The following is a 24,133-nucleotide window of genomic DNA, read 5'->3' as shown; positions in this document are numbered from 1 at the left end:
TGGTAGTTCCCTTAGATTTATTTCAAGGTAATGTATATTTACATTAATATTACACATTGGATCTTTAGCTTATTTTTCCTAGCCATATATTCTGTTTATAGGCTTGAAAATGAAATTGCTTATAGTATCATTCTGTTGATTCTTGAATTTCTTCTGATTCTTGTGATGTTCACCATATTGATATCAATTTTCTTTTTTTATTCTTATTGTTAGGTAATGTTTATATATGTCAGCTCAGTTAATAGTAATAATAGTGAAAGAGTGACCTTGTTTTTCAAGGAAGATGAATCTAATGTTTAATTGCTGTGTCTAATATTGACCACTGATTTTTTCATTGTTAAGGAAGTTTTTCACCTTAATTAAAAAAATATTTTTTTAGGAATATAAATTGAGTCATATCTGATTTCTTTTCTATGATTTTTTTATCATGATTACTAAATATAATATTAAAATAAATTTAAATTGCTGAAATAAACCTTATGGCATTATGGTAATTTTTATTATATGAGTATAATCCATTTGCAAGCATTTTATTTGGATTTTTTTTGCATATTTATTTATAAGTGACATTGAAAATAGCAGTTTCCCAAAGACAGTTGTGCCAAACATTAATGAGAGGTCAAAGGTACTTAGGGAGAGGAAAAGATTTTGTGATCCAAACATTTATGGAAAACGTTTTATTTTAAAATGTACATTATATTATTTTCTAATTTTTTCAGTTGAATTCTTAATTTAAAATACATATTTCTTGTTTAGTGTTGAACTCATCTAAGGTTCTGCAGATACCACTGAGTCCAGCTTTGGCTGGTTTTAAATACTTTTTATGTCTTGCTTTCTATATTCTAAATTTTCTTTCACTGAAACTTTTATTTCCTCTTTGACACTTGTTATTTATAAGAGTAGAATTATTTTTACTTTTTTTTTTAACATTTAAAAATGTTACTTTCCAACTGTTTATTTGTTCCAAAGCTTTAAAAAAAGTATCTTAGAGAGAAAGAGTAGGAAAGTAGCTTTTTGTGTTTTTTTTTTTTTATTCCAATACTGTTTTTACATTGGTATTTTCCTATTTAACAATTCTTAGTTTTCAGTTCTGTACTATTTCTTTAAACAACATTTTTTCCCTTGACTTTCTTTATAATGTGTTTTCTCTTTTATTGATTCTCTACTATAACCCTTAGTGTTTTATCTCATTTCTAACTGTAAATTTTCTTATCATTTGGATAATTTCTAAGGTGTAACAGTAGAACAAATCTCATTTTGAAGACAGTCATGACCTCAGCCTATTAAAAGGTGTATGTTTGGCCTTTGTTTTTCTCTACAAATTGCTTCACAATGCTCCTGTTGAGATATTTGTGATTTCTCTGCCTTGACCACACAGAGGTTCCTCTCAGGCTTGTCTCTGCCCTATAATGGTTGGTGTGTGAGAGAGACTGAATGAATGCTTCTCTGTTTTTTCTATTAATCACACACAATCCACCTTAAGCCCTTTCTGGCTTCAGCAGCCACTGGATCTGGATTTAGCAGAGGGAGGTGGAGACACCCAAAGTGGGACTTCCCTTATCTTGGTGTCACGTTGTATCCTGAAGTGCATAAAGTAGCTGGTAGGCAAACATAAACACATTTATAATTTCCATGGTGTGGTCTCTTGAAGTGGATGGACAGGACAGTGCTGTCAGACACTCACACACCGACTCTTGCTCTGTTGTAGCAGATGACCCGAGAATCACCATTTTGTACACATTCTTCACTTGATGAATAGAGTGGGTATGGCCATGGCGATGTGTATGGCCCTTCTGGCCTCTTTCCTGGCACTAATAGGAATGTTTGGGATGAGATATATTAGGATGAGAAATAGCAGTTTTGCTAAATATCTGATCACTGCACTTCATCTATGAGAATTTCAAACAATGCACAAAATTGGGTGCAGCTCCCTATTCATTAGTTCTATGCTTTGTCCTCATTCCTAGCACTAGTGATGGCCCATCTGGGTTGGTGAATCAGAGTCAGGATCATCCTCACTTAGGCTTGGAGAGTCTGCCCTATCTTGGACACTCGGACTATGATTATCAGAAACTCAAGGAATATGATGATAGAAGTTTAGGAAATAAAAGGTAACTCTTTAAGAACCCTGGTTCGAAATCCAGCCCCGTATAATGTGTTATCTGGGAACCCTTGGGTAAATTTCATAACATCTCTGTGCCTTTGTTTCCTCATCTTTAAAATGGGGATCATACTCATATCTACTTCACAGGGTTATTATGAAGACTAAATAAGTTAATATATGTGAGAAACCTAGTGCCTGGTATATTCTCAATTCTTTATAATGGTGTGCTTTTATTTTATGTCATGCCTCCCAGGTCCCAAAGCTGATGGCAGTTTTTAAATCATCTCCATGAACACTCACTTTTTTGAGTGTGGATTGGGAGATATGAATATAGTCACATATATAGAGTTTTCTCTAGGGCTTATGTCTTTTTATCCAGCTGTTTAGATTAGCAAAATACTATGATTTTGATAGTTAAAATCCACCAAGGAGGCTGCTACAAAAAATAGAACTAATTCTGTGAGAGAACTCAGTATCTCTATCTATACATAGAAATATGCTAATGCCAAAAAGTTGTTAATGCATATATGAGTATGTATAATATTGAAACACTGACAAAAGTCAAAGGTAGGTAAACATTTGAAACTCAATTAAATAATATATATGATAAATATTTAAAAATCTTTTTGAAAATATGAACGTGTTTCATCCATAGAATGGCTTGTATAACCATTAAAAATGTCATGTGTAAAGATAATTTACAAACTGAGGAAGTTATTAGAGACCATATGTGAAATCAATAAATCAGGACAAAATATTTTAAATATTAGATGCCTTCAGCTTTTAAAATGACATATGGAATGTAGATATTCAATTAAAAATACTGGAAGGAAATATAATCAAATATTAATAGTGGCTACCTCCTGTGGTGTTTCTTTCTTCTTATATATTTTATGTGTGAGCATGTAACAATTTTTCTAATCAAAAGTTAAAATTCAACTTCATTAAAATGATTCATTTCTTATCAGATCTAAACCAATTACAATTATATTGATAGGTCAAATAAGAAAATAAAAATTCAAGTGATGTTAAAACTGTATGTATTGGGTTGGCCAAAAAGTTCATTGGGGTTTTTTGTTTGTTCCATCTTACATTTTGGCCAACCCAATAATAACCACTTCCAGGAATCAACTGAGTAATGTCTAAAATAAATTTTCAAAGTGGCCATACTAAAAGGTAGAACCATGGTGATAGTATAAACATCAGTGGTTGCTTAGGAGTGGGAGAGGAGGGAGGAATGAATAGGTATAGAACAGAGGATTTTCAGTGAAATCCTCTGTTTAATAAACATGATGATAGTGAATGTGTGTGTCTGACTTTTTGCCATCCTTTGGACTGTAGCCCACCGGGATCTTCAGTCCATGGGATTTTTCAGGCAAGAATACTGGAGTAGGTTGTCATTTTCTTCTCTAGGTGATCTTCCTGACCCAGGGACCAAACCTTGTCTCCTGTGTCTCCTGCATTTCAGGCAGATTCTTTACCCGCTGAGCCAGATAGTGAATATACGTCATTATATGTTTGTTGAAGCCCTTAGAATGTACAATACCAAGAGTGAACCATGATATAAACTATGAAGACTGCATGACTGTGATGTGTGCATGTAGGTTCTTCTGTTGTAAGCAATGTACTGCTCTGGTGGTTGATGAGGGGAAAGGCTATGAATTTGTGGGGACAGGAGGTATATGGGAAATCTCTGTACCTTCATCTCAGTTTTGCTGTGAACGAAAAGCTGCTCTGAAAAAATAAAAGGAAAAAAACAGCCAAAAAAAAAAAAAAAGAGTCATACTTATTGACCTAGCCATACAATTTCTTACAATGCGTAACAAAAACAATTATTTTTAATCAGTCAAGTTCACAAATATCCTTACTAGTCTTACAAAATTTTTAGTTATAGACTGCCTTCCCCTACGAAAAAATGCACATACTAACCTATGGACAAGCATTACTTACAATTATGAGTATATACAGACCTATGGCACTTGTTATGGACCTACAGTTTACTTCCAAAAGAAAGGAAGTATAATATATATTTTAATATTAATTGTAGAATTACTTATGGTAGTGAATGAATGGAGCAATTTAAATATCAAATAGTATAACAGAATATCTAAATAAGTCCTAATAGAACAAATTAAAATTCCTGTAGGCTTTAAATGTTTACAATGAATCACCATGGTTCAGTATGATATACTATTTTTAAGTTATAATAAACCATAGTAGGAAAATAAATCTGTGAAATATGCATATATATATATATATATAGAAAATGAGAAGAAAATATGTAAAGACACTACTAATTTTGGTCTTAGCATAGTTGAATCCATGCCATATTATTTCCTTATTTTTCACAAATTCAGTAACATTATTTTTTAAAGTAAGAAAAGCAAAGAGAAATTTATTAGTTAAATATTTCTGTTGTATAAATGTTTGTGGGATCATGTGTCTGGCTCTTCTATTTAACTGGTGAAAAGACACCCAGTGATGCTTATTCAGTTTTTTTTTTTTTTTTTTTAAGCTGGAATGCATGGACACTGCAGGACAAATTACTTTTTAAAAAATAAAAATAATTTGCCATTTCTCATACTCTGTGCTATACAGTACTTTTCAGCTTTATTTGAATCCAAGGAAGACCACAACTCTTTATATCTGCATCAGACATTTTAATTTTCAAAATGTCTGCATCTGCCTCTGTGTCTGATTCAGTAGCTTCTTCTGTGTTTACCTTAAAATGTGGGAGCATGCAGTGAAAGGTGACAATGGGTGTTCATGGAAAATAAGGAGAGGTTAATAGATAACAACTCCTTTTTATAATTCTGCCCATTTAATTTCCATCTGATTTGTGGCAAATTTTCATGCGCTTTGTGTTAAGTTAGAAGAAATAGCAAAGTGGACATTTCAGTATTTTTAAATGTTCACATTTAAGTATATGTGCATTTAAATATACTAAAAGTGAAAGTGTTAGTCACTCAATTGTGTCCAACTCTTTGTGACCCCATAGATTGTAGCCCCCCCATTGACTGTAGCCCAGCAGGCTCCTCTGTCCATGGGATTCTACAGGCAAGAATACTGGAGTGGGTTGCCATTTCCTTCTCCAGGGGATCTTCTCAACCCAGGGATTGAACCCCAGTCTCCCACATTGCAGGCAGATTCTTTACCATCTGAGCCACAAGGGAATATACTAAATGGGTATAATTAATGCCCAAGAAAAGTTCTAAAACATTAAATGTTATTATGCAAAGAAGAGTATATTTATGGAGAATTATGAAAAAACCTTTTGATGCAAACTATTTAACCAATATTCCTCTGCATTATTTTAACCTTAGATTTTTACTCAGTATTTTATTTGAAACCTTTACAAATATTGTTACTGGTTTCTGTCCTGGTCAGTTGTTTAAAGCATGATTATTTTGTTTCACTTATTGTTCTCTTCTTTTATGGAATGGCTGAGTTTGTCTTTCTCCCTTAAAAAAATGGAAAATACTGCTGTAAAAACAAGTGGGTTGAAAATTTTGTTAACAATATTAGGAAAATTAAAGGGCCCTGGGTATGTCTGTATATGAAAAGATATTGGTTAAAGTCATGAACCTTATTATCACATTTAAAATGTTCCTAGTTTATTCCCCCTAGTAACACAACTCAAAAGAACAAAGCTGTATTTTTTCTACAAAATCACATCAGTCTCATTTTAGCTGAAAAATTCCCTGTTTAATAAAAGAGAAGTGAGATAAGAGGAACATGCAGTAAGAATCTAACCTAAGGGAATCTAAGTGTCCAGCATCATCAAAGGCTGTTGAAAAGGGACAACAGAGAAATGGTAGTGAAAGATTTCCTCCACAGATGAAAACTTACGTGAAGTCAAAGATTATGATTGAATTGACTACTAAATTCATGTCTTCATTTTTAATAAGCAGTATGATTTATCTCCCTGGAAACAAAGTGCATGTAAAATGAAACTTTACTAGGATGTCAAGGGACATACAGCTTGTATTATTTCCCATAGCCTTCCTATCCCACACAGTGGTGGGCATAATTCGGAAATGTTTTCTTGGAAAAAGTCAAAGGAGACACATACATATGTGTTCCTTGAAACAAAATTATTACCACAGGCACAAAAAAGATCAGTTTTGGTAAATTTATTGTAAACAACTAAAAATATTCTGCTAAACATTTTGCATGTATTCTCTGTGTGACTTTCATTCTTTAAAATATGACTGGTCAAATATTAAGAAGGGAATTCATTTTTAATTTAGATTTAACGTATTCAACCATATCCTTGAAAAACTAAGAAAGAGCCAAGTAATTTCCTTTTAATTACCTTTAAAATATATACATTGGCTACTGGAAAATGTATAGTGATTATAAGGTAAGTTTTCCAGGCTCTTATTTCTTTCAGCTTGAACAAATGTGTCTATTCTCTAGACTTTTATTGGTAAAGACAAAATTCAAAAGCAGATTGTATAGAACAAAACTTAAAAGTTAATCACTGTTTTCTTGCTGTATTTCCTTGAAAAGACATCTGAGTTCAAGGTCTTCCCTGTCACAGGAGTTTGTAGTTTCACATACTTGGGTGACTTATGAATGAAAAAATCTAAGGAAAAGGGGTACAAAATTGAGTTTTAACACACTATGTGTACTGTGCTGTGTATGTGTGATTATTTAAGCCCTTACATTTATTTCAGAAAGAAAATTATCAATGTAAAATGTTCCAAGGCTATGTGAGGGGTTTAGCAGAACTCTAAATACATTAAAAAACAAGTTAAAAAATGCTGGACTTTCCCCCTTCTTTTTCAGTTTTGTAAACAACTACATTGAATCCATATAACTTTAAAAACCAACAGAGTTTAAAGAGAGATATATATATATTTTTGTTTGTTTGTTTCAAGTTTTCAAAATTCTGTATTGTTTTATAAAATACTTAGGAATTCAGATGTTGAGATCGCAATGAAAAGATACAATTATAGGTGGAAAAATTGATGCTACTCAGGTTGCTGTTGGAAGAGGAAATAGAGACTGATTTGTCACAAACACTGACTACAACCAACATTATGTGTGTAAACTCTGCATTTTTATGTTCTATTGTGTCCCCCAAAGACAGGATTATTTCCAACTATAATGTGAACATAAATTCTCTGAAATTCTCAAGAGAATTTATTCACTATTAATTGGAGAGTTTATGTTAAGAAGTTTGAGATGCAAATAATTAAAAATATCAGCAAATACCTTGTGTATCCAATGAGTGTGTGTCATGGCTTCTGTGAGAGGAGAACAGCTTCAAGGTCTCATGCTTTCTCTGTAGAACCCTTTGCTCTGGCTTCAGTAAAGGTTCACAGCTTACAGTTTCTTTTAAAAAAATCTGCAGCAAATTCGGACTTTAAATCTGGGGCAAATTTGATGTTCAGGCTTTGAAAGTCATGACTGAGCAACTTTCACTTGGCCATCCCTTCTTTATTACTTTGCATACACAAATTTACTTTAAAAACAACCACAAGAGATCCTATTTCTCCATGGAAATTAAATGGAACATTGTAAATGTCTTATTTACAAGTCAATATATGATTCCAATAATTTTGGAGTCTTACAGCCATGATCGCTCCAAAGGGTGGTGCTGTGAAAGTCGCTCAGTCATGTCCAACTCCTTGTGACCCTATGGACTGTACAGTCCACAGAGTTCTCCAGGCCAGAATACTGGAGTGGGTAGCTGTTCCCTTTTCCAGGGGATCTTCCCAATCCAGATGGCTACAATGGTAAGGGTTGTGTTGCTGCTGCTGCTGCTAAGTCACTTCAGTCGTGTCCGAATCTGTGTGACCCCATAGACGGCAGCCCGCCAGGCTCCGCCATCCCTGGGATTTTCCAGGCAAGAACACCGGAGTGGGTTGCCATTTCCTTCTCCAATGCATGAAAGTGAAAGGTGAAAGTGAAGTCGCTCAGTCGTGTCCGACTCTTAGCAACACCATGGACTGCAGCCTACCAGGCTTACTAGAAGACAAATAACGTAATGTGTGAGTTGGAATGACTGCCTAACATTCCAACCAGTTGGAAATTAAAGATGAGCTAGATCATCCTTCTCATTTGAAGATGGGATCATGGAGCTACTATTATGTATACATAAAGTAGAAGCTTTCACAATGTCATCTTCCAACATAAAGATTTTCTAATTCATTTTCAACAGTAAGAATTATTTGTTATCACAGCATTAATTCTTTCATAGGCAACAATACACGTGCAGTAAATACAGGTTTTTATGACTAAGTTATTAAAGTACTAGCAGCCAAGTATGTCTCGGTTCGGTCATCTCTACTCGTGTCTTCACTGGGTAATCAGCATTAACATGTAGCTTCCCCACAATCACTCTGCCCTCACCACAACTCTTCACTAGATACAGTGGGTACTACACATCAGAGATGCCTGTTTAGGCACATTTGAGGGAACTCAATAGTTAAAATTGTAAAAAATATATTTGAGCTTATACATTATAGGGAGAGTAATCATATATACCCATAGTTTAGTCTTCATTTCTAAGAGATAATCTAGCAGACATTTTCCTCCAGGGTCTTATGAATTTTTTCCAACTCAAGGAAATTTCTGTTTACCTAAGAGGAAGAACTAGAAAATGCCTGTGTTACCTAAACATTGCCAAGTTGGCTGATTTCTAAAGGTTTTTTTTTCATTGGCATTCCATGAGGCAATCACTTTAATGTTTGTCAATGAAACAAAAATAAAGCTACCAAAATAATCAAACACCTAAATGTAATATATGTATATTTTATACATACATATATGCTTATCTATGTATGTATGTAGTCACAGTAGGGAATAGATTATTATGAGAGAACAATGTTGATCTTAAGGAGTGAATTTCTTCTTTTACCCTCGCTATTTCTTTAAAAGGGAAAGAAAGAATAAAAGAGAAAGAGATAAAGCTTATTTAAAGGCCTCATTTCCCATGACATTGGGATGCATTTAAAATTGAGAACAGCCCAGAAACGTTGTGCTGGTCTTTCTTGGATGAAGACTGAATTTATGTAGACCAAAATACAGACATAGTCTAGACATGCCATCATTTAATAACACTGTACTGAATCTATACAATTGAATAATAATTTAAAAAGTACTCTTTATATATAAAATGTTTCCTGGATACCAAAAGCTCAAATAAAAACCCCACCCCTCCTGCTGTGTTCCTAGGTATATTATGTACTCAGTTGGGAAATGTTTCATAGCACTTGTCTAAGGGAAATATTTTCTGGTTTACAGGGTTGGAATTAGAGGAATCACCATTTCCGCCCCCTCACTCAGGGAGTCATGGTTTCCTGTAGCACCATACTGCAAGGTAAGTGTGAGTGACTGCTGCATACATCAAGTGTATTCTGGTGGACAGCTGGTTGCTGATAGCCTTAGAAGCCCCACCCAAGTCGTACCTGTCAGTTAGTCCAAAAGCCAGTGGTCATTCTCTGGAAATCTGCCTGGCCCTTCTGTTCTCTGTTTGGTAGGTCTGCTATGTTATGATCAAAACAAGTTTATTGTGGAGTCCTGAAAAACTGCACCATTTCTCCTCTAGAGGACTTGGCTATTGATACTTGGAGATAATGTAAATCATTGGGGATTTTATCCATCTACAAATATTTAGTCCTTCACCCATAGCAAGGTAGATATTGGACAAGAGTGTAAACCATAGAACACTTAATGTACACAACAAAACTAGAGAAAATTTAGATGCCAATTCTCCAACATAATTTCCACTATTTCTCATTAGCAAAAAATTGTTCATATATTTTAAACAACAGCATTCTATAGAAGTCACTGGCAAATCAGAATAACATACACTTTATATAAAATAAGACAGGAAATGATTCAGAGTGAAAAAGTAATAAGTAACATTCATTCTCCAATAAATAATGAATTGCAACTTACTCAATTACCAAATCTCCAAATATCTACCCTCATAACAAATACAGGGAAAATGAAGCAAAGTCAAAAGTGTCTTGTAGAAATAGACACTTCTGTGTAGGCATGTGAGCTTGAAAGACAGGGTACCGACGTCTCCAGATGTTGGCCACATTAGATCAGCTTCGAGAATCTTGATGCTTATCAGCACTTGTCTGCTGGAGCCCAAAGAGGTGCTTTTTGAGTCTGAAAGCTTTTCATCGGAGAGTTTCATATTCCAAAAGGAGATAATGGTCACCTTCAGTGGTCATTTAATAATTGCTCTTACTGGAGGATTTCTGTCTCCACTCTCAATTTTGATATAACTGTATCTCTAAACTTTACATCGGGCTGCTGGTGGACATGCCTGATGTTCATACCCTTTAGAACGCACAAGGCTATTTATAATCACAGAATACATGGTTCTACTTTAACTAAATAAGGGTTGGATCAGGACTTAAGTTTGATTGACAACATTTGATCTTCTTAAATGATATATTAACTTCATACAGAACATACAACCTCCTAATTAGGTAGATTCTGTATGAATTCATTTAGATATGCAACAGGTAACATTTTAGTGAAAAACCCAAGACCAGCTTGACTTCAACAGACTTGAGAAGACTTCCAATGAGTTTGATAATTGTGAAAACTTTAAATATAATAACACATTGGGTATGCAAATTATGGGGTTTTAATATACCTGTTAATTAAGACCATCTTTTTCAAAATTTCCCCAAAGATGATACTTCTAAATGAGAAGTTAGATAATTGAGATATTAAAAATGTATAATAATCTTTTGAGTCTAACAGTATTACCTCTATTTTCAAAATAACCAATGACTACCACAAAGCATTTTGTTAAATATAAAATGTGTTTCTACCAAAATGTTTTCAACATTTGAGACTTGAGTTTCCAGTAAACAGTGTTAAGAACACAATGTTCTTTATTTTCCCTGTATGACATTATGTCTATTATCAAAGAATATTCTCAAAGAGCAATTTGCAATGTATTTCAAGGAGAAACAGCTTAATCCTAAATAAGAATTTTATATCTTCAATATTTGATTCAGAAAGAGTTACATTCCTTTTCAAGGGAATGTACATCTTCCACAAAGAAATTTTAATCAAAGTTTTCCCAGACTTCAGTAAAAGAAATATTTTATATACTTTCAAATACTGTGCCTTTTTATTTAAAACAGTGTAAACATAACAACTCAACACCACCGATAATTGGAAAAAGACTGGTTATGTGAACACTAATTTCTTTGATTGCCCCATGAAAAGAAGGGTAAATAAAACAGACAAATCTTCAGGAGAAGTTTCAGTTCACCTTAGCAGTGGTAAAAATATTGCTTTATTCCAAATGAACATACAGCACAATTTACTGTTCTTTGGGGGACTTCCTTTGAACTGAATAGGCTGGGCTTTGTGACTTCAACAATTTATTCTTTCCATATTAACCACAGAAGCCAATGTCTTGGTCCACACATGGTAGACTCTATAAAATAAATAGTAATGGGGATGATGAGAAAGCAAAGGGTAACCATCAATTTGATCATTGGCTTGTATAAATAATTTAAGTACGCATGACTCAGAATAAGTACACATCCCCAACTTTCCTTGTGATACTGATATCATTAATGAGCCAATAGTTGTTCTCCTCAAAAAGATTCACATCAGAAAATGGTCTAGACATTGTCAAGAGTTTTGTAGGACCCCACCATGCAAGTGACCTTGATTTACTAACTGAACTTTCTACTTAATGGAAAAAATTTAAAGTGAACAGATCTACGAGGGAAATTTTTTTTTTCTTCTGAATATTAGATTCCCTGATGTTTCAGAACAAATTTTTAGCAAGCTGAATACACACACACATGCACACACATACGCACAATGAACATATGTGCATACAGCATACCGGTGCTCAAGTGAGCAGGCCCCCACATACACACACACACACACACACACACACACACACCGAGAAATGCTCCTTTGGAGCCCCTAAACAATCTCAAAGAAAAACATTTCTATTAGCATGATTTTAGTGACACGACATTTGTGATGTTTTTGTCTCTTTTTCTATAGTAATTTCCTACCTCCCTCTGAGATTCTGTGCCTTCAAATTTTGGAGGAAGCTGGCACATAAGAGCGGCTAAGAGTGCCCCGTGATGCTCTCTATTTTCTGTTCCTCTCCTTCCAGAGTCTTTGTGCCATTCTTCAAAAAGTAAGTAGAAAACATTACATTGGTTGACATGACATAACCTGTGATGAGGCTGTCGAGTGGATAGAGATTTAGGGTTTGGGATTGGCAAGCCACATGGCAAGGGCCACCCGCTCACTGGCACGTCCGCCCTCAGCATACATCTCTTCTCTCTGAAACTGGGTAATTGCCAGCACTTTTTATGAGGCCACTGGCACTGTGGGGCTGAGGGGCTGAGTTGCCCACATCTACTAAGAGCCAAAGAGGACAGTGTTGGGACTAACTGAAATTGTATTCAGAATTCTACCCGAAAGCTTTAGTTGTAAGCTTTATCCCTTCTGAAACGTTTCTTTCCCTTTAAAAAAATATTTTGTTAAAAAACACTATGATATGAGGGCGATAGACTATTTGGTTTCTTCTAAGTAGATGCTCTTAAATTAATGCATATAAATAATTTGTATTTAATCTCCTCTCTTTCCTGTTGAGCAAAGCATAGAATGCACAGATTTCTACATCTCGAGTCACTTGGTCAATGCAGGGTCTCTTTGTATTTCATTTCTTAAGACAAATTGTGCCTCTCGTTCTGATTTGGCTGTGGGACTCAGGGGAAGAAAGGCTGTGTTTTCACTCGCACTGTCCTCCGTCTCTACGCTGGCCAGTTCGTAGTCTTCTGACCGCCTGGCATCAGTCAGAATTCGAATCTGCTCCTGGACAGTTTCTAGCAATATTTTCACTTCTTGTTGTTCTGCTATAAGACAATCGCTGACTGGAATACTCACATTGACAATATCAGCAGAGTAGGAGTTTTTGCACCATTTGATGCTTTTGACTTCAGAAATCCCTGGCATTTGCATGCAGGTTTCCTCTAGACCCACTGAAGGGATGATGGGCACAGAACTGGCCCTTGGGGATGAATATCCCATCAGGTCCTTCTGCTCCAAACTATTAAAATAGGAGTTTGTCTCTCTTGAAGGCAGTTGCATATTTATTGATGCATTTTGTTGGGTTGTTAAACCATTGGCTGAGTACCTGAAAAAGAAACAAAGTGTAACATATTCTGCTCCCTGCCCCACAATATTCAGTCAACAAAGCACTTTCCACATGCATCATCTCACTGACTTCTCACAGCAACCCCATGAGACGGATACTATGTTCCCAGTTAAACAGAGAAGTAAACTGAAGCTCATATAGGTGAAGTGACTTGCCCAAGGTCACACAGAAAATAAGTGACAAACTGAGACTCAAACCCAGATCTTCTTACTTTAAGTCCAGGGATCTTTCAACACACCACAGCTGTATAGGCAGGTGGGATATAGTCTTCCTGACCTCTATCCTAGAATACAAAGTAAATGGGGATTGAGCAGGTAAGAGTGTGGCCCTTCCATAGTGACAAACAGGAAACCCATAATGGCATTACTCCAACTCCATCAACCTGACCACCCTCTCAGCCCTGGTTTAGTCCAGTAGACTCCTTGTGGCCACCCTAGGTGGAGGCAGTCAGGAAGCCCACTCTTCAGCATCAAAATACTACAGTCCTAAGTTTCTCTGCTTCACACTGACTTTAGGGAGACCAAGTCCAATTTCCAGTGGACTCTGTTCTATAGGACCCCCCTTCCTGCCAGTTTATAGAGCCTAAAAGATGGGATGAGAGGCATACAATTCCCCTGTCTGCCCAAGAACATGCGGGAAGTTCCATGGGGCCTCAATCAAGCTAATAATGTTCCTCACATGGTTTTGGGAGCCAAGTAAGGTAGTTTATGGGTGCGTGACAATGGCTTGTCCAGAATGCCATCATGACATTCCAAGTCATTTAATATGCCAGAATCTAGCTGGTCCCCTTCTTGGTTGTTCAGAGCTGGTGAATTATCCATTGCTTCTGAACTCTCTAAAGCCAAAGATTGGAGCTGAGATATGGTAGATTCACAGAAATGAACAGTAGTATTTATCCTATTTCTCAATTATTTTTACTTAATCTTAACCTTAAATTAAAATTTAAGCATAATCTAAACATATTCACCCTCAGGATAATAAATCTCATTCCCTTTGTCTTACATTATAATGTAAATAAAAATCATGTTTATACACGGAAAGAATAATTGCAATGAAGTGTGTTGCATACTAAATAGAAGCCTTCATTGTAAAGACAAGATCGGAGAAATTTAGAGCTCTGTCTTTCTGCCAGACAGCATAAAAAGATGAGGAATGGCTTTAGGTTGCAGTTCCATCCTCTCTCACTGTGCCCAACATGGAGATGGCAATCAATAAATTTTGATGGAATGGACACAGGACTACATGACCAGATCTCCAAGGTAAACACTCTCTTAATATCCTAGTTAACACAACAAGAGCTACCATTCACACACAGCTTTCAAAAGGCACTTTCACCTCTAATTATTGATTTATAACACTGTGTGGTTTATTATTATTACCATATAATGGATGAAAAAACTGGACTAAGGAATACCCAAATGACTTGCCCCAAATTATACTCTTGGTAAGCAGCAGAGAAAGCAGTTAAACCTATGTTGTCTTATTTTGTTACTGCTGTGGCTAAGTCACGTCAGTCGTGTCCAATTCTGTGTGACCCCATAGATGATAGCCCACCAGGTTCCCCCATCCCTGGGATTCTCCAGGCAAGAACACTGGAGTGGGTTGCCATTGCCTTCTCCAGTGCAGGAAAGTGAAAAGTGAAAGTGAAGTCACTCAGTCATGTCTGACTCTTCACGACCCCATGGACTGCAGCCTACCAGGCTCCTCCGTTCATGAGTGGGCATCTCAAGGTGCATCCCAGCCTTTTTTGGGATGTAAAATCTTTACTTGCACAAACTATATAGGCCCATAGAAGGGAATTCCCTAGGGGATCTTACTCCTTTCTCCTTAGTGTTATATCACTGAAAATCTGAACCTAAAGTTTCTGATCAATGAATCAATTTCAACAAGAAGGAAGGTGCCAACTTTAAGGGTTCTGTGTTCTTTTCTTAGCACCATCAATGTGTATGAAGGTACAGAATGTCTGCTGTCAGATTCACCAATGGCACAGGGCCAAGAAATTTTATTAGGATAAAATCATCTTTCACATGGATATCATCAGAGTATATCCATGAGTAGAATCTAACAGGTTGAAAAGGAGTGGTGACAGATGCCAATTCTTAATACCTGGATCTGAACATATTTGTAAAAATGATGGCTAAAGGTGTAAATATCTTATAGGATTTAGTCAACTGACACTTTAACAAGTCTACAATGTGACATGACTAAGAAGTAATCAAAGGCAATTCAAGCCAGACTTGGAGCTGTCTTCTAATATGCTTGCGGGCTGCCCTGGGTGGCTCGGTGGTAAAGAATCCTCCTGCCAATGCAGGAGACCTGGGTTCCATCCCTGAGTCAGGAAGATCCCCTGGAGAAGGAAATGGCAACCCACTCCAGTATTATTGCATGGAAAATCCCATGGACAGAGGAGCCTGGCAGGCTATAGTCCATGGAGTCACAAAGAGTTGAATATGACTTAGTGACTAAAGAGCATCTGATAGATGAGAAAGGAACTGCAGTTGACTTCTGCATCATCTCACAAGCCAGGTATGGGTCACACGCTGGCAACAACTAAATCTAAAATGCTGCCCTAACATGAAGGTGTACTTTAAATTATTAGAACTCTCCAAAAATGTGACTTTGTTTTGGATCAGAAAAGATTTCAATTTCCACCACCATTACATGCTCTGGAGTCTTAGACAAACACGGAAGCCTCACTTTAATTCTCTCACTGATTAAAGCTGCCAGGTTGTAATGCTGACCTGGGGGCTGCTCTGAGGACTCGCTGAAGTGATGCCTCTGCATGAATCAGTAGAGGCACACTGGTGGTCCTCCCTTTCTTCCTAGAGTTGCTGCGAGTGTTCTACCACTGGTCTTTGAGTAGGAGGTGGCACTACTCTCCAGAAGTTTAAGTTAAATTTCTAGATGTGATTCTTGATTAGAAGATACTCATAATTCTGCATTCCATCATAGTCAGTGACTGTCACATTCTATCCATAAGCACATCATTCATTGACTCTAAACTACCAGTTTGGATTGCCTTTCTTCCGATGATCCCTCGGCAAAGTAAGCGCATGTGCCATTTCCTTTGTAGCTATGTGAACAAAGCCTCCTTTTAAAGAGGGAAGATTTCAACAATTAGTCATTTTGTTTGATTCCCAGGAATTCAAGGGTCAGGCTAAGAAATATGTGTTTCCCCAGAGGACTCTAGAACCCAGTTCTTGGTGCATATGGCATTAGAATGAACAGAGTAAATTGAAGGAATCTCATTTTCCCTCTGGAGCCATACGATTAGAGATTCCACATGTATACATTGCCATTCATGACTGAGATTTTTCTTCACGTTCCTTTCCTGGTTTTGTGGTTTACTGAGTCAGAAAGGCTGGTTATTCAATGGTTCTTTTACATGGGATATCTCATCTTTGGGTTCACCATTGAAATTATTTTATCTTTCATGCATTCATCTCTAAACTTCCTGAAGAATAACTGAATATAAGTTTGTGAAGTTGCTATTTAAGTGAGATGGATGATGAGTATGTTTCAGATCCCTTCTACTTTGAAGGTAGCAGTCTCTTGTGATTCTCGCTCTTTCCGTTTAGTATATGAATCCATCAGTTTGATTGGCCTGACATAACGCAGTTCAGAGCTTTGTGAGCCACTAGCCATAGTCGACACCAAGCCACTGATCAGGGGAAAGGCTCTTGAAGAAACTCCTTTCCACCTGACTCCCTCCTCAGGCTTCACCAAGTCAGACACTGGGTTCAAGCTGGGCTGAAGTTAGTGCCAAGGACAGACATCATATACATTGCAGTCTAAGTAGCAGACAGTGCCCATGTGCTTCAGGAGCAAGCAGCAGATGGCTGACGGCGCTTATAAACTCATTCACTCCCCCTCCAGGCAAGGGCCAGATTTGAAGAAGGCTTTTAGCTGTGAAATTCTATTACCAATTCCATTTCCAGTCCGGTGAGATGGTCAGTCCCCCAGGAGTGGGAAATAGCCGTTCTCAAGAACTGAGAATGAGATTGCTCCTTGAGATTCATTGTGCTGAGCACACAGTGACTTAGAGTCATCATTTATCAACACTGGGTGCATATCACATTGGAAAATGCATGTGGCCAGCCAATTGAAGAGAATATTCCAAACCCAATGACCGTTGAACCAACACAAAACCTCCACCAGGCAGGATAAGTGTTAAGTCCCCCAGGAGTTAAAAAGCAAAACAGTGCCTGAACATGCCCTGGAAATCTCTGGGCCCTTGGAGATTTGTGGTTCAACACTATGCCTGTCACAGAGCAGCCTCTTACTGGTACATTCGGAATGATAGCCATGGTAGTGCCCAGCAGAGGAAAGAAAGCATGGACTGGGTTCTCTGTTCACTCACAACATCTCTGAGCTTGACTTCACCTCACTCCTTCTCACTCTAACATTCATCCCGGGGCAGTGGGGAGAGGGTTGGGGGGAATACCTAAGTAACAGACATTATTAGTGACTGAAGAAGAAAAATAATTATGAAACATAATTAACTATAGGCTAATGCAAGCCCCTTTTCCAGCCATGAGGCAAATAGAGATGCAAACTGCTTCCTGAAACTTGTATTATGTATTTTGGACAACTTAGCTATTATGTTGAATCTGTAAATCTTACCCCAGACCTGTATCGATATATTTTACAGTACAATTGGAATTGCTTCACAATTACAAAATTGAGACACAGGCTATTTATTTCTTATCTTCTAGTCGTCCTACAGAAATCTGTTGCTGAGATTTGTCAGACACGGCACTGTTGCATGTGTATCTTGCCCAGAGGGAAAGACAAAGTTAAGGATCTGGGACCTCAAACCTGCTTTGACTTTCAACTTGCTACAGACTGGGTAGAAAAATCACCCAGACCAAAGAAATGTAGCCTGGCTTATTCAGAGAGAGAGAAGAAAACTGGATGCAACAGGAAACAGGCTCGAGTGAGGGAATGGATTCTTAGACTTTCTGAAGTAAACCCTGATTGCATTGCTCTTGAAATTAGGAGTAATACTTTAATTGTTCCCATGGCAATAAATACAAGTACCCCTTCTCTGCTTACTATGTGTCAGGCACAAGCTCTTGACACATGTAATTTCTTTTTAATCTGCCTGACAATCCTCAGGATGGCTGGTACTATATTGTTCAATTTATAGACTAGAAAACATAAGCTTAAATGATAAAAACTTTCTCAAATTCAAACAAGGAGTAATCCAGCTTGTCAGTTTTGATAAGGGCAGCCATCTTTGGTTGGATAGCTTATGTCAGTTAGGTAAGTGGTGTCTAAAATTCACTCTCCACTCCACTCACCATTCTATGAGCCCCATGCAGGTCCATGCCCACTCACAGGAAGGGGCACTTTTTGCACCGCAAGGATGGGCAACAGCCACTGAGTCCCAAGCCCAGTTTTCCACCCCTGCACTGTGAGTGAAACTAGAGATCTGAGTTCAGCTAGTCGTGCCTTGACAATATGCTGTCAGCATTGGCTGAGGCACGTTCAAGAATGCTCTATGGAGCAGATGCTACTTCTGTATTACCGGTAACTGCTTATGGTATTTTCCACAATAGTCATTAGAGAATTAAGTCCTTTTCTCCCCCCCAAACCTAAGGATGAAGGAATACTTTTGTCCTCCTAAGAAATCCCTAGTTTTTAAAGTCAAAGACACATTCCCAGTTATTTTAGAAACTTCACTAAAACATAGTCTAGATATCTATATACTTCTTAATGTTATGTTTCTTTTCCATCTAACATTTCCCAAATATCTACTTCCATTTTATCTATTCTTTATAGTTTATCTATTCTTTTGTGGAACAAAGACGGAAGCAAGCATAAATAGCCAATTAGTGATGGAAATCAGTGAATAAAACCCCAAGGAACATTAAAGACTCTAGCATTCACCCGCCCTAAATTCCATTGCTCTTAAGACCTACCCTTGGCAAGGTATCGTATCCTGGTCTGGGATCTTTGATTCCTCCAGTTGCTGATATGCTGGTCCCACGAGTCCACCCAGCCTACTTCGGGGTGATGGGGGTGTCCTTCTGAAGGCATTCCTATGGAGCATACCACTCCTTTGCCCTGGACTGCAGCAAGAGGAGAGGGTCCTGCTGGTGGAAAGAAAACCAACAAATAAGTTGATCATAGTCATTTCCTCACAGGTGGCTGCTCAGATTCTTCAAGCACTATATTTGCACCCCAGATCCTCAGAGTTCTAGGGCAGGTTCCATCCATGTCTGCAAGATATTGGCTAGGAGGGATCAAAAGGTGCTGAATCTAGTTTATCTTTGGACAGACTAAGAAGAAGAGATGTTCAGTTCCTCTGTTTCTGGCATTCCCGTCTGGAGCTTAAAGAATGCTCCAGCTCCTGATTCCCATCCTCCCTCGTCATCCATGCTCCAGCAGGGCCTCTAATAGAAATAAAAGTGGTCTTGTTATTAAACGGTGACAAGAACTAAACCCAAGAAGCCTTAAGGGGAAAATGTCAATGGTGTTAGTGGTAGAACAAACAAGCCTTATTTTAATTGCCATTGTTTCCTTAAAATATATGTTATTTACTTTTCCAGTTCACAATCTCAAATGTTCATAAATCCTGAGAACCTAAATTATTTTTCTTTTGAGGCTTCCTTTTCCTAACATTTTTATTGAATGAAAGATTATTTAAATTATATAGTGTTTTACAATTTTCAAAAGAGTCACACATGACTTTATATACTCCCATATCAACCCTTTGAGTTTGCTTTTAATAAATGTCTGATCATATATTTCATTTGATTTATACATCCAAACAGCCAAATAACCATATGTTATCAGATGCCATCAAGGGGCAAATAGCATACATGAGATATACCTCAGGTAAGATCCCTACATAGATTATAGTAAATAAAGAACTAGACTCTCTACAGGAATCACTTACTACTTTGCCACATTACTAATTCCATCCATATCTATTCCTCTTTCCACGCCACTGAATTTTCCCTACTACCGTGTGAAGTGTAAGAACTCTGTTCCTGTATAAACATTCCTTGAGATTCCTGTAAGATAGTTTAGAATGTTTGTGTTACATTCTCATTTAACTTTGAAAATAGCAATAAAACCATGCACAGAGCAAAAACATTTTCAAAATTTCAATATGCCATCAAGTTCTAAAGGAACCATTCCCCCAAAGGAACTTTACCCATATTACTACATTATATGGAGTTCCATAACTTTTCCCCCTACCAACATTACTGGTATTTCAACTTAATAAATACAAAACCTCTCCTATGTTATTAATATTTAGGGTCATGATTTGAAAACCTGACATATGAGTGCTAGTAGCCACCTTCCTGGGTTTGGCTAGGGAAAGCGACCACACTTTAGAACTTCATATTTGTCAAGCCTATCCCTAACTTCCTGAGTTTGTGCAAATACCAGATTTTACCTAACATGGTTATTACAATTTCATTCTTCAGCATAATATTTCTAATGTGTTGAATCCTAAAATGCTTAACAAGGGACAGCTAGCTGGGTCACCAAGCCAGCAAGTTTAAGGAGCTGCATAATAACCGATTCGTTTCTCTGCCTTCCAGTTTCTATATACACTGTCCGGTGGCAACTGTGAAGTTCACAGAGCACTCGGGCTTGGATGCTAGAATTAGCTGCATTGGGTCTGTATGTTATTAGCAGCATGATACAGAGTCCTGGAGGGAAATAAGTGGCACCAGAAATTGGATCATTTGGGAAGATTTTGCTGTTTACAAATGTGTGTTCACTGTTTGAGGGGAGAAAAAAAGAAGACACAACAGGACACTACTGTACTTAAGGGCTGGTAACAATGGGAGGCTGTTACCATCCTTGTTAATGAAAGGACAGGGGGCAAGGAGCAGTTACCTGACTGAAGAGAGAGAATGGTTGTAAGAAGAGGCCACCTGGCAGGTGCTGTGACCCCCAGAGGAGGGCCGTAGCTAAGGCCACCAGGCGGGGAGGGAGGGGCAGGAGTGCCAGGACCTCACTGGCCCTGCCCTTCCCTCACTTGGCTGCGCATCGCAGTGAGACAACAGAAGTCCAAAGGAAGAGAAGGTGCTGCCCGTTTTAGTGCACTAAGCAGGGCAGAAAAAGGTAACGCCTAGACATGGTGCATGTGTTGAGGTATTTTCATAGTATTGCTGTGGGGATTAAAGAGCTCAAATATGTAGCATTTAGTAGGAAATCTGGCACTTGGTAGGTGCTCAACACAATGAGTTCCCCAACTCCTCTGCTCAAAATGACAACTCAAAGGCTCATACTAATCACTGAAAACCCTGGAATTATTTTACTTTAAAAAACCTATATATGTCCTGGCTATAAATGAGTTATATTGCCAAAATTAATGCACTAAGTATGACATGACATAATAGATTGCTTCTTTAAAGTAAAGAAGGGGGTGTTGGACTAAACATGAGAAATAATGGCTTTGAATTAATAGCTTTTGTTTCATAAATGAGTTATCCCAATGAGTCAGATTTGCAGTACACCAAAAGAAATGAATTATTCATAGCTAGCCAAAATGGCACAACAACAGAGTCTATGGGTATGAACTAGTAACCCATCTTAAAAACAGTTCTACACCTATTGATCAATCCACTATTCAAGCTTTAAAACCCAGTGGCATTCAGGAAGTCATGGAGCAGTTTGCAGGATGTATAAATCAGTGACTAGGTTATCAATCACAAAAACGTTTAAATCTGCTGCATGTTTTACAAAACAAAAGCTATGATATATTGAACTATAATTTACAAAGTTCTAAAAGCACTTTATAAATCAACCCTTGCCGGTCTATCAGGACACAATGCATGCCAACAAATACTGCAGTGTCATTGAACCAAACAAAAAAGAAGGTCTTTTAGAGAGTTCCTTATTTGACCTGTGAGTGATTCCCAGAAGCCATAGTAGAAGCCAAGTTTAGGAGGGGGTGTATCAACAGACAAAAATAGGGACAGGATTATCTGCAGGTCAAATACATTAGAAGCTGTCATTCTTTATCCTATCAACTTTAAAACATGTATGACATAATATAATACTTAACATTATACTTTATTTTACTTGACTGGATGAAATACTGCTTTAACATGGATTACAATCTGCAGAGGGAAATACGCTTTTGGAAAAAAAAAATGTCTTCTAAAAGGCTGATAATTTTGTATCTAATTTCCTAATTGAAGAACATCCATTAAGTCCAGTGAACTTAAAATGCTCTTTTCATAGGGAAATATTTGTAAATTCCTCTACTGATATAAACCAAAAGTTGTACTCAGTAGCTAAAGCAGTTATGCAGTGGCCAAACATATTTCATCCTGTGTTGAAAATATTTAACCCTTTCTTTTTAAACTTAGCAAACCCTTAATATCTCAGTCTCTACTCATGTAGATTAAGAATAAAAATCACCATCGAGTACCAATGATTAGTATCCAGAGTGACATGAAAATCCCATAGTAAATGTGGCCAGCATCAGTAAACTCTTTTGGAGGGACTCCTTCAGAGGTGGGAGAGAAGTTAGCTTCCTTGAACAATGCATTCTTCTCTCATAGTCATTTCCAAAATGTGGCCCAGATATGTGAAAACCAAGGGTCAACAACATTTTTCTTTCATTGCTGGAAACAACTTCTTTTTTTTTTTACCTTTTTCATTTAAAAAAATATTTATTCTCTTTATAATTTAAGAAAATTTTTTTAACACTGTACTTCCTACTAAGAAAAGAAAGCTTAAATCTTTGGACAACTTCCTCAAAGATTGACAATGTATTTTTGGATGTACATAATGTCTATTCTAGCAGGTCTCAACTGTTGGCACCTTAGAACAAAGCTTTCAATTTTTGGAGTTCCAGATTCCTTATATATAAACATAGCATGTGACTAGAAGATGCTGAGAATGTACTCAGCCTCAGAATGCTATAAAATTGAAAACTTTTGTAAGATAACTTTATTTTTGGCTTTCTTCCCCAAATAGCCAATTTTATGGTCAGCATGTAAAAAAAAAAAGTCCCACTCCACTGATAATGGAAGATCTAATATTAAACCAAGAGAAGATTTAGCAGGATTCTTGCCCCATGAGAACTATGTGTGAAGATCTGGAACATGTGCTATCAGCTGCCTAGGGAAGAATGAGTCATTAAATCTGCAGTGATAAGGCAGGCTAGGAAAAACCATGTTTTTAATGATTTTTCAGGTAGCAATTGTTTCATTCACTGGTCTGTGTCTGCAGCCTTGACGGGTATTGTTCATAAGTCCCTTTAGGCTTCTTCTAGGTGCACTGCTGCGTACAGGTCTCTCTGCCTGCTGTGAGCTGCCTGCGCATCCATGCCATGGGCAACTAGAGGAGAAGCAGGGGTGATCACCTCTCCTGAAACACGCTGCTGTTCCTTGGCGTGTGCTGTCCAGCATCACACTCTGTGTCAACACGCCCATTCCCACCTCGATGTAGCTGCCTTTACCTGTGGTGTTTGACAGATTGGCTTCCTCTGTCGGGAGAAGGGACCTCTGGGAATGACTGGGGGCCGGCAAAACTTGACTCCATCATTTTCTCCAATGCAGTCACAGGATGCCTTTCCGCCGTTGAATACTGTGGGAAATCACATGCAAAGAGTTGAGCTGGAGGAGACGTTATGAGAGGAGGGCCTCTGACACTATAGCTGGGTATCAAAAAGTTACTGGAACTTACCAGTAACATTTCCACTGGACACTTGGTCAGGAGAATGATAAAGACATCATTTTCATCCCATTTCTCACAATGCTCTCAACCTTTTACTCCCCAAACTCTTTGTGATTAGATGAGGTCCATTCAACAGGGTTTTCCACATTAGAATCCTATCTTTTCATTTCAATTTTTACCCATGGCACACTATGCCT

General features: G+C 37.5%; 1 protein-coding gene and 1 long non-coding RNA gene across 8 annotated transcripts in view; one reads left to right on the top strand and one right to left on the bottom strand.

Annotated features, from left to right (window-relative positions):
- Positions 1 to 18,863, top strand: part of LOC112584745 — a 186,809-nt gene extending 167,946 nt beyond the window's left edge. The window contains exons 2-4 of the long non-coding RNA XR_006550877.2: positions 9,359 to 9,434; positions 12,116 to 12,254; positions 17,996 to 18,863. This is a non-coding gene — a long non-coding RNA (uncharacterized LOC112584745). The remainder of the gene's footprint in view (positions 1 to 9,358; positions 9,435 to 12,115; positions 12,255 to 17,995) is intronic.
- The window catches only part of NRG3 (neuregulin 3), a 1,236,567-nt gene continuing 1,221,864 nt past the window's right edge, over positions 9,431 to 24,133 (bottom strand). For 2 of the 7 annotated variants that reach the window (XM_025285164.3, XM_025285166.3), the window contains exons 7-10: positions 23,719 to 23,846; positions 19,205 to 19,378; positions 13,492 to 13,563; positions 9,431 to 13,259 (exon numbers count right to left, since the gene is read on the bottom strand). In XM_025285164.3, the coding sequence (XP_025140949.1) occupies positions 12,752 to 13,259; positions 13,492 to 13,563; positions 19,205 to 19,378; positions 23,719 to 23,846 (882 nt within the window). In that variant the 3' untranslated portion in view covers positions 9,431 to 12,751. The remainder of the gene's footprint in view (positions 13,260 to 13,491; positions 13,564 to 19,204; positions 19,379 to 23,718; positions 23,847 to 24,133) is intronic. The other 5 variants (XM_025285168.3, XM_044942383.2, XM_025285167.3 and 2 more) reach the window with 4 other exon arrangements.

The sequence above is a fragment of the Bubalus bubalis genome, chromosome 4, assembly GCF_019923935.1.
Source record: "Bubalus bubalis isolate 160015118507 breed Murrah chromosome 4, NDDB_SH_1, whole genome shotgun sequence".
Taxonomy (NCBI): domain Eukaryota; kingdom Metazoa; phylum Chordata; class Mammalia; order Artiodactyla; family Bovidae; genus Bubalus; species Bubalus bubalis.
Note: the sequence above shows the minus strand (reverse complement) of the source record. Positions and strands in the feature narration are given on the sequence as shown.